This window comes from Equus asinus, chromosome 2 (assembly GCF_041296235.1).
Source record: "Equus asinus isolate D_3611 breed Donkey chromosome 2, EquAss-T2T_v2, whole genome shotgun sequence".
Taxonomy (NCBI): Eukaryota; Metazoa; Chordata; class Mammalia; order Perissodactyla; family Equidae; genus Equus; species Equus asinus.
In genome coordinates, this window is record NC_091791.1 from 159,580,873 (window position 1) to 159,595,021 (window position 14,149).

Genomic DNA, 14,149 nt, shown 5'->3' on the forward strand with positions numbered 1-14,149 from the left:
TAGAAAAATTCTCTACCCATTCTCCACAGTGACTATTTCACTCTTTCTCTGCTCTCCTCAGAGAGTGAGTATCCCGCATACCTCCCTGCTCTGCTCCCCTGTTCTGCATGCATTCTCTCTCCTTCATGCAGGTAATCCAGTCTGCCTGGAGTCTTAACTCAGAGCTGAGTCTGTGAGGTTTTCTTGCTGAAATAAGCCTCCTTTGAGTTGCCATTTTCTTCTTTGCCTCCAAATAGGTGACCCTTCTCATGCTATATTTTATTTTTCTCTTAAATAATGTTTATTGTAAAAGTAAGGCATGTAGTATGTAAAAAATAAATTTAAACACTATCAAGTAATGAAAAATCTTGAGTGACTCCAAGCCTCCAGTTTATCTGTCCTTTCTCAGAGCACTCACTCTCATTGAAGAGAATTTCTCTCTTCAAAAACATTTTTTGCATATGTAAATATACAGTCATGTGTTTATCCACTTTTACCTAAATTGGGGCATGCTATGCACATAATTCTCCATTTTCCATTTTAACACATAGAAATCCAGGTCATTTGTTTCCACAGCATCATTGTGTTCTATTACATGATAATAGATTGACCTATTCTTTGCTGATGAACTTTATTCTTTACTGATTTCTTTCATTTTAAAATATTTTGCTATTACAAATAATGCTAGACTTAACGTTATTTACGTGTATTTTGGGGCATGTATGAGTTTATCTGTAGTATAAAATCCTAGAATGGAAATGCTGAGTCAGAGGTATTATGTATATTTTTAATTTTAACAGATATTGAAGATGTCCGTTTCCAGCTATGGTGGAATAACTTGCATCAACTTTCCCAATACAAACAACCAGAAAGTTATATGAAATTAACAATAATGTTGGAAGGCGTTAAAGAGTTATAAAAACTGATATAATTTGAGGGGCCAGAATTCCAGTGAGAATGGAAGCCCTGAGCATTGGCTCTTTTCGCTTCAAGGTGTTTTCTAGTTCAAAAATTGTACAGAGATGCTAAGAAGCTGAGGAGAAGACTCCAGCACAGATGCTGACTGGGGCTTTCAGCAGCTTCACAGGGCTAGGGAGACAAAAATTGGATTTCAGGACAAACCAAAGTGGAATGGACCTGGTTAACCCTCCCATTTTTCAAGTGGACTCCTGAATGAGCTATTCATTAGGAGTAAAGGTGAACTAGAAATAGCCCACCCCTTGCAAATACTTATATCCAACTTCAAATCTTATCAATCCTAGACTGAATTAAAGTGATTGGATCCTACTCTTTTTGCCTGTTTTTCTCTGGAGAAAGATAACATGATTCAGAGCCTTAGATTATCTCTAGAATATTCTGTATACAATTTTCAGCAGGCAATCAAAAATTATCAAGCATATTAGGCAGACCTGATGAGATAACTGAAACCAAGAGAAAAACACACAATAGAAACAGCCCCAAAGCATATCCATGTAATCAAATTAACAGATTTAGACTTTTAAAGGGCTATGGCATTGGGTGAGCAGGTGAACTATTTTATGGGAGATTTGGATTCTATGTAAAAGAATCCAATAGAATTCTAGAACTTAAAAATATAATACCTGAAATTAAGAACACAATACATGGGTTTACCAGTCAATTTGATACAGCTGTGAAGACAATTAAAGAATTGGAAGATAGGGTGATATAAAGTATCCAGACTGAAACACAAAGAGAACACGATGGAAAAAAGAATCTAAGAGATTTAAGGGAGAGAAGTTTATTATACAGGTAATTGGAGTTGCAGGGGTGGAGGAGAGAGGAAAGAACAGAAGCAGTGTTTGAAGAGATTTTGCTATAGGACCTAGCTATGGTTATTTTGCTGATTTTGACAAGTAGCTTCTCAGGATGGTAAAATTGCTCTAAAGAGGAAGAATGAATATTAATGGGCACAATATGCACATTTTATAAATTTTTATTTTATTGTTTTTTTGTGAGGAAGATTGTCACTGAGCTACCGTCTGTGCTGATCTTCCTCTACTTTATGTGGGGTGCTGCCACAGTGTGGCTTGATGAGCACTGCTAGGTCTGCACCTGGGATCCGAACCTGTAAACCCCGGGCCACCAAAGCGGAGTGGGTGAACTTAACCACTATGCCACTAGGCCAGCCCCACAATATGTACATTTTAAACAGGAATTCTTTTTTCCTGATAGTTAGAGAAAAGTATGCAAAGCAATCTGAGTGTCTTTTTCTCTGGCTTTTGCATAGTCTAGTCTGTGTGTACATGAACTCTCCATAAAATGAGTGCTTAATAAATTTTTATACAGTTAGCAATTTGTTTCTCACCTCATTCACAACAGTTATCTGACACAACCGAGATTTTAACTCACACTAACCAAGTTTTTTGCCTTCTTCTTTTTGCCTTTCATTTTTGCATATGCTCATAAAGGAGACTCAAATCTTTGCCTGATGTACCCAGAATACAGTGATTCTAATAGGAAAGCAAATGAATCATCTGTCAAACTCTGTCTTCTTTCTGCATTTAGAGGTTACGTTTGTTTTTTCTTTGGACTCTATCTTCTGCATCATTGCCTAAGACAAATCAGATTTTAAGGAATGCCTGTGTCTGCTTATCTTTATGCGTAATGTGATTAACCTCATTAAGTGAGATAAGCGATCAACCACATATTCATTTTTCAACTTCTTGGCATAACTCTCATGAATAGTCAGGGGATCCAAAAGAAGGGGAGAAAACAGACAAACTTTGAACTTGTAGGGGTGGGAGAGAAAAGGGTTAGCTAGAGGAACCTGTTTTGTTCACCCGTCTCAAAGCCCCTGGGCCACCTCTTGTGTAATGTTGGTGGACGTGACTTGTTAACTGTAGTAAATCAATTTAGCTAATATATTAATCCTTCAATATATTACTGTATCCAAGAGAATAATGTTTATTTTTAAGATGGCACCTGAGCCAACAACTGTTGCCAATCTTCTTTTTTTTTTCTCCCCAAATCCCCCCCGTACATGGTTGCATATTTTAGTTGTGGGTCCTTCTAGTTGTGGCATGTGGGACGCCACTTCAGCATCGCCTGACGAACAGTTCCATGTCCGCGCCCAGGATCTGAACCAGGGAAACCCTAGGCTGCCGAAGTGGAGAGCGCAAACTTAACCACTCAGCCATAGGGCCGGCCCCTGAGAATATTTTTTAATTAAGGGAATTTTTGCATATTATAATACTTTCCCTTGCAGAAATTAATACTGTGAAAATTACAGAGAGGTGGGTGGCAGAGGTGGTGGAGAGAATATGATACCGTTGGGCAAGAGTCCTTATCATAGTTCGTTCAGATTTCATAGGCTAAGACGCAGTGTAGGACAGCAACCAGCAAGTTACTTCTGTACCCAGGAGCCCACGTGTGAACCCTGACTCTACTGCTTACCTGAAACCTTGATCTAACCAGTTTCCCGTGTATAAAGTGGAAGTAATAACAATGGAATGATACATAGGGTGTTTAACTCAGTATCTGGCACATTCTAAGTGCTCAATAAATATTAGCAATGTCTGCTATTATGAGTAAAATTCGCCATTACTGAAGAATAATTCTGAAACTTTTCTGCTTTATAAAATACACTGGGTAGATTCCAGTCTCCTGTCTTGAAATGAAGGCATGCCGCAGTTTGGTTTTTTTTTTTTTCTCCCTGGGAATTGAGCAGGAAAAATGGCTTAGAGGTCTCAGAACGTTGTGTGCATACATTAGCTGAATCCCTCTATTTTTATTATATTACCTCTGTCCTCAGCTGTGTCTCATTTCTCCCAGGTCAGTTCCTCTGTTTCACTTCTGTTCACAGAAGAAACTTCCAGTGTTCAGCCAGGGTGGAGGAGAGGCCGTTGCCAGTCTAGAGGGAAGGGATCTGGGGATCTGACGGCTTAGTAAACAGACTGCCAATCGGGGCTGGCCCCGTGGCCGAGTGGTTAAGTTCGCGCGCTCCGCTGCACGCGGCCCAGTGTTTCGTTGGTTCGAATCCTGGGCGCGGACATGGCACTGCTCATCAAACCACGCTGAGGCAGCGTCCCACATGCCACAACTAGAAGGACCCACAACGAAGAATATGCAACTATGTACCGGGGGGCTTTGGGGAGAAAAAGGAAAAATAAAATCTTTAAAAAAAAAAAAAAAAAAAAAAACAGACTGCCAATCAATCCTTTTTATTTTGGTGCCCTTTTCATTTCTCCTTCGCTTCCAGAGGTACCTGGTGTCACCAGTTCCTCACCCTGTTGCTTTAGAGGAAGGGAGTTATTCTACTGTGTACATTGGGTTGGTCCTTAGTACATCCTACCATTGGCCTAGGGCTAAATTCTACTAAATCAGTTACTTCTGTCACCTCCTGTCTTCTATTCTCCATCTAAGTGAGTTTATGCCTTTTTATGAAATACCTTCCATTAAGCTTTTAGAAGGGAGTGAGAATAGGTGCATGAATTCACTCCACGATCTTTACCAGCAATAGTTACTCCTTAATCAAGAGACTTCTTAAGATCATCTAAGTAAAAATTATCTGCTAGATGGAGGAGTGAAACCATATTGTATAAAAAATTGTTAGCATGTAGATTTGGTTGCTTTTTCCAAGTCTGTTCACATGGAATTGGGAAATCTGACTTCTAGCCTTGAGTCAAAGGTAAGCAGATATGTATTGACTATTTAAGAAATATACCACTCTGATGGATCTTATAAGAGCTAAACAGGAAAAGTGTAATGCAGATTTCAAGCTTAAAGCTCTGTTTCAAGCTCTGTTCTGTATGAGTAAACTTGTCTTCCTTATGAGTTTGACAGAAGCACAATTTGCAATCCCAGCTACCTATCATTTAAACAAAAAGCAGAAGAGAAAGAGAATTTCACCAGAGTTGATTTGATGTGGTGGTTGAGAGAGACAGAATTTTTTTTTCTGTTGGGGAAGATTAGCCCTGAGCTAACATCTGTGCCAATCTTCCTCCATGATATATATGCGGGTCACCACCACAGCATGGCTGATGAATGGTGTAGGTCCACACCAAGGGTCTGAACCCACGAACCCAGTTCACCGAAGCAAGTACACAAAACTTAATCATTATGTCATGGGGCTGGCCCCGAGAAAGACAGAATCTTAAGCCTTGTTCTCTGCAGTGCCAACTTTATGGAAAAGAACACCTTTAACTCACCTTGAAAGTTAAGAGAAGGCAGAACATCTTTGACAGGAGATTTAGAATTTTGAACATAACAGAGTTGGAAGGATATATGGAATTTTATGGTTGAGATGTCCAAAGACTTATAAATATAAATTACAAAGTATATTAAAATGTACTCTAAGAAAGTAAAAAATACGTACCACAGGATTTCAAAGAAAAAAATTAGATGTTGTTGAGAGACTTCTGAGTAGGTTCAGAGATAAATTGACAGCCATACTGGGCTTAAAAGATAAGATTTTTGGGGCCAGCCCCATGGCCAAGTGGTTAAGTTCGCGCGCTCCGCTGCAGGCGGCCCAGTGTTTCGTCACCTCAAATCCTGGGCACAGACATGGCACCGCTCATCGAGCCACGCTGAGGCAGTGTCCCACATGCCACAACTAGAAGGACCCACAACTAAGAATATACAATTGTGTACCAGGGGGCTTTGGGAAGAAAAAAGGAAAAAAATAAAATCTTTAAAAAAGAAAGATAAGATTTTTGACTGGCTAGGTTGTTTGGAGTATGTTTTGATTTTGAGTATTGGGAGATGAAAAAGGAAGTTGAAGCCAGATAGCAAGGGACGTTGAATACTGAAGTGAGGTTTTAATTATTAAAGTATGAGAAGTAACTGAAAGTTTTAGAGGAAAGGAGTAAAATTCTAAAAGGTATGCTTTCAGTAATTTGACCTGGCAGTAATGTCCATTGATTGTTGTATTAAAAGAGAAGAGTGACGGTCCTCCATAATTAGTGGCTGTTCCAATATATGACCTTGAATGTGTCCCTCACCTTTCTCTGAGTGTGTATGATAGATGAACTCTTCATTGCTGGTGTCATGTGCTACTAATTGAATTAAATAATCAGTATTTGTAAGGACTTCTTATGTGTCCAGTTTTATGCTAACTGCTATAAGCGGTACAAAATAAGTCAAAGATTGGGCATTTTCATGGAATATAGAGTCTAGCAAGTCAGGGTGAGGACTGTAATAACTTGGATCAGATAAAGCCAAACTGATATTTACTATAAATGCAACTGGGAACTAAAAGGTAGAAGATGGCCACATGATCTAGGAAAGCTGAGGACGATATCGTGGAAGGGTTAGCACTTCAACTAATTTGAAGGGTAGGTGAAGTTTACGTGGCTGGTGGCAAGAAAGTTAATCAAAATGAATGAAGATTCCTTGGTAAGAAGACACGTAGGGACAATGAAGAACTTGGTTTAAATGAAACTAAGAGCTGGTGTTGGTAGATTAATAAGAAACAGATGAGGTGGGAATGTAGGATCCAATCACAAAGGACCTTGAGAAATGGGCCAGGTGATTTGGGGTAAGACATAATGAGATATAAAAGGCTCATGAGCAGAGATTAATATTATGAAAAGATATCTCAGAAAATTTAGTCTGGCAGCACTATTCATGGATTGAGAGTAGAAGAAATTGGAAATGAAAAAGAGTCTAAGATGCTGTTATAGGAAACAGATGTGAGGGCTTGGAGTATAAAGCTGCTGACAGTAGGAATCTCGGAGAGATGGAACAAAACTGAAATAAAGATTTTGATGGAAAAATGAAAAGAAATTGGTGCCAAATTGCCAGAAGCTGGAAAAGAAAGAATCAAAGATTAGTCCACACATAATGATGAGGAGATTGGAAGCACATATTTTTGCAAAGGAGAGAAGAGTTGAGAAAAAAACATGATAAATTTGATCTTAAATATACTAAGTTTAAAATTATAACATAGAAACCAAAGACATATGTTTTTAAACTATGAGATTGGAGCATAATTGAGTTGTTCAGACTAAAGGCTAAGGTTTGTTATTTATCAGCACATTTTAGTGTCAGGATATGACTTTAAATTCTGGTTTTGTTTAGTTCTAAGCTGCATAACCTTTGCAAATCCATCTAGTTCTCACCCCTGGAAAAGGGAAAAAATAAAATTAGTAGCCATTTTATTGAGTGTGTATACACTCATAATGTGCTATACAGTACATTGGGCTTTTCTTTTAGACGATTTTATTCCTGAAAACAGTTCTACTACATGGCAGGTACTGTTGTCATCTCCATTTTACAGATCAGCAATCTGAGGCTCAGTGAGCTTGCATGAGCTAAGATTGAAAAGCTAGAAAGTGACAGGGCTGGATTTGAACCAAGGATTGTCTGTCTCCAAAGCTGCTGCTCTTCACCCATTATGCAGTGCTGCTTCTACTGTGCCTCCCTCCCATATGTGCCTCCCTACCGTAAGTCCTTTACCAACTCTTACAGTTAAGCTGTGTATTTATTAAGTGCTTCCTAAGTGCCTTACTCTGTGCTAAGTACTTTTTATGCATTGTTTAATTTAATCATCTAACAATCCTATGAGGCTGCTACTATTAATGTTTATATTCCTCAGACGAGGAATCACTTAGACAGTGAGTTATTTTTCCAAAGTCACATAGTTAAATAGCAGAACTGCAATTTATGCAGCAATTCTATCTGATTTCAGAGCCTATATTCTTTTTCATTCTTGAAAGTCATTTTGAGGATTAAATAAGATTATTATATCATTTTCTTAACTTTAAGGCATGAAGCAAATAGCCTTTGATTAGTAGTGATAGTGTTAGTATTAGCAACCTCAGAATAGCATGAAGGTGATGGTTGAAGCTGGGGAGTACATGAACTCTCCGAGGGAATAAATTGATAGAAAAGAACCTATTATGGAGAGAATCATGGGAGACATTTGTAATTTAGAACTAGCAGAAGGGAAAGGAGTCAGAAAAGCATAAAAATCGCTTAGAAAATACAGTAGCATGGAAGCCTGAGAAAAAAATTCACAAAGATTTGAGACATCAGTGGTATCAAATGCCACATAAAATTTGAAAAGGATAGGTCATTGTACTCTCCCAGCAAACTGCTACTCATGCTGAGATACCAGGAAACAGAACCTCCATCCCTCCAGTTTCCCAATGTAGAAAGCTGGGAATTTTCCTTGAATATCTTTTTTAACTTTCTTCTTCCCTCCATTCACCTAATCACTTATTTCAACCTCCTAACAATCTCTCTCAAAATATCTTCCCTCTCCTCCCCATCCTCACTCTTAATTCCCCAGTTCAGAAAGTCTCACTTCCTGCCTAGATTCCTCCAGCAACTTCTCAGTTGTTTTTGCTTCTTGACTTACTTCCCTCCAGCCCATAGTCTATTGTGCAGCCAAAATGATGTTTTTAAAAGACACATGCAGTCAGGTCAGTTTTCTGCTTAAAAACTATCCATGGTGACGTCAGCAACATGGCAGAGTAAGCTGTTCTGTTTGTCTCTCCTGCTTCGAACTACATCTAAATGGACATTCGTTACTCAGCGGAGGACACCCAGCACATCAGGACACCTAAGAGACCTGTGCAGATATACATCTGAAGGTGGATGGACTACCTCTGGGGAGATGGTGGAGATAGGTGAGCACTCTCCGGCCCCCAGCAGCCATGTACATATGTGTGACTGCTGTCCTGGCTGGAGTGTCCATAGCACCAGTGTGGCACCAAGGGTGGCAGCATGCCGTGGCAACCCTGCTGACAGCAACCCTGAGCCCCCATGTGATCACTTTATTATCTGATGGGAGAGCCCATGGTCCCACCACAGTCCCCAGGAGTGGCCCAGGCTTGGACCCAGTGGGGAGTCCCCACCCACCATGCATAATGGTTGGTGCAACCTAGGAGGAGACAGTGGCAAATCTGCAGGCCCAGGCAAATGAGTTCCCAACTGCTGCGAATGCTCATAATTCTGCTGCGGCCCCAAAAGGGGGAGTGCATCTTGGCAAGACTGTGAGAGCAGACAGCGGCAGCCCTGAGCCTTCATGTGATCACCTACTCATCAGGTGGGGGAGCCCACAATACTGCTGCAGTCCCAGGGAGTGGCTCTGGCTTGGACCCAGTGGGGAGGCCCTGCCGACCAAGTATAACAGCTAATGTGACCAACGAGGAGATGGTGGCAGATCTGTGGGCCTGGGTGAATGAGTTCTCGGCTGCTGTGAACACCCATAGTACCACTTCAGCCCCAACGGAGGGAGCGTGTCTGGGCAGGACCATACAAGCAGGCAGCAGCAGCCTGGAGCCCCTGCATGATCACTTTCCCATTCAGTGGGAGAGCCCTCAGGGCTGCAGCAGTCCCAAGGAATGGCCCAGGCTTAGACAGGCACAGCTGATAGGGATCACAATGGGCTCAGAAAACACAGCTCCTGCACACCACCCCCATGGTGGCAGGTGTAATTTGTGACCAGATACTATCACATGTGAAGGCACAAATCCACCCCATCAAATAGTATGATGGAGTATATTAATACTCCAGACCAGAAGGAAAAATACAAACACCCAGAAATCAATCCTGAAGGCACAGAAATCTACAATCTAAATGAGGGAGAAATCAAAATAGCTGCCAAAAAAACCCTCAACAAGTTAGAAGAGAACTCAGAAAGACAATTCAAGGAAATCAGGAACAAAATTAGTGAACAAAGGGAATTCTTCACAAAGGAGATTGAAATGATAAAGAAAAAACAATCAGAAATGTTGGAATTGAAAAACACCATGAATAAGATAAAGAAAAATCTGGAGTCCTTAAATAATGGAGCTGATTTTATGGAGAATAGAATTAGGAATTCAGAGGGTAGCAATATAGAAATTCTTCAGGTGGAGAGAGAGAACTAAGACTAAAAAGAAATGAAGAAATTCTCTGAGAAGTAGCTGACTCAATTAGGAAATACAAAATGAGGATTATAGGTATTTCAGAGGGAGAAAGGAGCAGAGAGCTTGTTCAAAGAAATAATAGCGGAGAATTTCCCAAACCTGAGCAAGGAGCTGGAGCTACAAGTAAAAGAAGTTAATGTAATTCCTAATTATGTCAATGTAAAAACACCTTCTGCAAGGCATATATTATTAAAACCAGCAAAAGTTGCAGGCTGGCCATGTGGCCAAATGGTTAAGTTCACACACTCCCACTTCAGTGGCCTGAGGTTTGCAGGTTTAGATCCTGGGCATGGACCTGCACACCATTCATCAAGCCATGCAGTGGCAACATTCCACATAGAAGAACTAGAATGACCTAAAAGTTGGATATACAACTATGTACTAGCTTTGAGGAGATAAAAAATGAGGAACATTGGCAACAAATGTTAGCTCAGGACCAATTTTCCTCCGAAAAGAAAATTTAAGAAAAGCTGGTAAAAGTCAATGACAAAGAAAAAATATTAAGGACAGCAAGGCAGAAGAAAATAATTTACACAGGAGCCCCTACAGGCTTTCAGTGGATTTCTCATCAGAAACTTTCCAAGCTAAGAGAGAGTAGAATGATATATTCAAAGTTCTAAAAGACAGAAACTTTTAGCCGAGAATACTTTATCCAGTGAAAATATCCTTCAGATATGATGGAGAAATAAAAACTTTCCCAGATAAACAAAGGCTGATGGCGTTCATCACCACAAAATGCCCCCCTACGAGATAGAATTAAGAAGGCCCTCATACCTAAAAAAAAAAAAGAAAAAAAGAAAAAAGAGTTTACAGAGCCTTGAACAAGGAGATAAATAGGCAGACGAAATCAAAAAATTGCAACTCTCTATCAGAACAGATTAGCAAACAATTATAACATTAAAGATAAAGAGAAGGAAAATATAAAAAATAAATATCACTTCATTTTAAGAACAAACTCACAACACAAAATGGAATAAGTTGTGACAAGAATAATTTAGAAGGAGAAAAGAAAGGGATGTAATCTGCTTAGACTAAGGGAATAAGAGGCTGTCAGAAACTGGACTATCTCATCTATGAGATATTATATACAATCCTCACAGTAACCACTAAACAAAAAATCAGAACGGAGACCCAAGTGATAAATAAGGAAAAACCATCATAGAAAACCACCAAACTGAATTACAAAATACACAGGAAAAGAAACAAGGGAAATACAGAACAACCATAAAACGTGATAAAATGGCAACATTAAGCCCTCATATATAAATGATCACTCTAAATGTAAATGAATTGAATTCCCCAATCAAAAGACACAGAGTGGCTGAATGGGTTAAAAAACAAGATCCAACAATATGTTGCCTCCAGGAAACGCATGTCAGCTTTACAGACAAACACAGGCTCAGAGTGAAGGGATGGAAGACAATACTCCAAGCTAATGGCAAACAAAAAAAGCAGGTGTTGACATACTTATATCAGACAAAGTAGACCTCAAGAAAAAAAGGCAATGAGAGGCAAAGAAGGACAGTATGTAATGATAAAAGGGACACTCCCATCAAGAGGACATAACGCTTATAAAATATATATGCGCCTAACACAGGAACAGCAAAGTACGTACAGCAACTATTAACTGATCTAAAAGGAGATATTAACAGCAACACAGTAATAGTAGGGGACCTTAACACCCCACTTTCTTTTTTTTCTTTTTTCTTTTTCTTATTGCACTAACATTGGATTATAACATTATAAAGCTTTCAGATGTACATCGTAATATATTTCAAATTCTGTGTAGATTACATCATGTTCACCACACAAAAATTAATTGTAGTCCATCACCTCACATGTGAGCCAAATCACCCCTTTTGCTGTTCCCGCTCCCCCCCTTGCCCTATGGTAACCACCAGTCCAATCTCCATTGCTGTGTGTTTCTTTGTCATTGTTTTTATCTTCTACTTATGAGTGAGATCATACGGTATTTGACTTTCTCCCTTTGACTTATTTCACTCAGCATAATATCCTCAAGGACCATTCATGTTGTCACAAATGGCCGGATTTCATCATTTCTTATGACTGAGTAGTATTCCATTGTGCATATATACCACATCTTCTTTATCCATTTGTCCCTTGATGGGCACCTAGGTTGCTTCCAAGTCTTACCTATTGTGAATAATGCTGCAGTGAACATAGGATTGCATGTATCTTTATGCATTTGTGTTTTCATGTTCTTTGGATAAATACTCAGTGGATAACTGGATCATATGGTAGATCTATTCTTGATTTTCTGAGGATACTCCATACTGTTTTCCATGGTGGCTACACCAGTTTGCACTCCCACCAGCAGTGTACGAGGGTTCCCTTCTCTCTGCATCCTCTCCAACACTTATTGTTTCCTGTCTTGTTAATTATAGCCATTCTGACTGGAGTGAGGTGATATGTCATTATAGTTTTGATTTGCATTTCCCTGATAGCTCATGATGTTGAGCATCTTTTCATATGCCTGTTGGCCATCTGTGTATCTTCTTTGGAGAAATCTCTGTTCAGCTCTTTTGCCCATTTTTTAATTGGGTTGTTGATTTTTTTGTTGTTGAGATGTATGAGTTCTTTGTATATTTTGGATATTAACCCTTTATCTGATGTATAGTTTGCAAATATCTTCTCCCAATTGTTAGGTTGTCTTTTTGTTTTGTTGATGATTTCTTTTGCTGTGCAGAAGCTTTTTAGTTTGATGTAGTCCCATTTGTTCATTTTTTCTTTTGTTTCCCTTGCACTGTCAGTCTTGGTACTTGAAAATATGCTACTAAGACCAATGTCAGAGAGTGTACTGCCTATGTTTTCTTCTAGAAATTTCATGATTCTGGGTCTTACATTCAAGTCTTTAATCCATTTTGAGTTGATTTTAGTGAAAGATGCAAGCTAATAGTCTATTTTCATTCTTTTGCATGTCACTGTCCAGTTTTCCCAACACTATTTATTGAAGAGACTCTCCTGTCTCCATTGTATGGTCTTGGCTCCATTGTCAAATATTAGCTGTCCATAAATATGTGGGTTTATTTCTGGGCTCTTGATTCTGTTCCATTGATCTGTGTGTCTGGTTTTGTGCCAGAACATGCTGTTTTGGTTACTATGGCTTTGCAATATATTGTGAAATCAGGGAGTGTGATACCTCCAGCTTTGTTCTTTTTTCTCAAGAATCCTTTGACTATTCAGGGTCTTTTGTTTTTCTGTATAAATTTTAGGATTCTTTGTTCAATTTCTGTGAAAAATGTTGTTGAAACTTTGAGAGGGATTTCATTGAATCTATAGATTGCTTTAGGAAGTACGGACATTTTAACTATATTAATTCTTCCAATCCAAGAGCACGGAATATCTTTCCATTTCTTTGTGTCTTCTTCGATTTCTTTCAACACTGTTTTATAGTTTTCAGTGTATAGACCTCTCACCTCTTTGGTTAAGTTTATTCCTAGGTATTTTATTCCTTTAGTTGCAATTGTAAATGGGATTGTATTTTTAATTTCTCTTTCTGCTACTTCATTGTTAGTGTACCAAAATGCAACTGATTTTTGTATGTTGATTTTGTATCCTGCGACTGACTGTATTCAATTATTGTTTCTAAAAGTTTTTTAGTGGATTCTTTAGGGTTTTGTATATGTAAAATCATGTCGTCTGCAAAGAGTGACAGTTTCACTTCTTTTTCAATATAGATCCATTTTATTTCTTTTCCTTGCCTAATTGCTCTGGCTAGGGCTTCCAATACTATGTTAAATAAGAGTGGTGACAGTGGGCATCCTTGTCCGGTTCCTGTTGTTAGAGGGATAGCTTTCAGTTTTTCTCCATTGAGAGTGATATTTGCTGTGGGGTTGTCATATATGGCCTTTATTATGTTGAGGTATTTTCTTTCTATACCCATTTTATTTAAAGTTTTTATCATAAATGGGTGCCGTATCTTGTCAAATGCTTTTTCTGCATCTATTGAGATGATCATCTGATTTTTATTCTTTGTTTTGTGAATGTGGTGTATCGCATTGATAGATTGCAGATGTTGAACCATCCCTGCATCCCTGGATTGAAACTCACTTGATCATGATGTATGATCTTTTTAATGTATTGTTGTATTCGATTTGCTAGTATTTTGTTGAGGATTTTTGCATCGATGTTCCTCAGTGATATTGGCCTGTAATTTTCTTTTTTGTGTTGTTCTTGTCTGGTTTTGGTATCAGGATAATGTTTGCTTCACAAAATGAGTTAGGAAGCCTCCCCTCCTCTTCAATTTTTTGGAAGAGTTTGAGAATGATAGATAT

At 38.9% G+C, this 14,149-nt stretch overlaps 1 protein-coding gene across 4 annotated transcripts in view; it reads left to right on the plus strand.

The window, feature by feature from the left end:
- The window catches only part of DPH6 (diphthamine biosynthesis 6), a 176,165-nt gene that overhangs the window by 132,095 nt on the left and 29,921 nt on the right, over positions 1–14,149 (plus strand). For 2 of the 4 annotated variants that reach the window (XM_044765199.2, XM_014847314.3), the window contains one exon: positions 780–7,195. The exons of the other annotated variants lie outside the window; for them this stretch is intronic. In XM_044765199.2, the coding sequence (XP_044621134.1) occupies positions 780–898 (119 nt within the window). In that variant the 3' untranslated portion in view covers positions 899–7,195. Of the gene's footprint in view, positions 1–779; positions 7,196–14,149 lie in introns of those variants that run through there. 4 annotated transcript variants of the gene reach the window in all.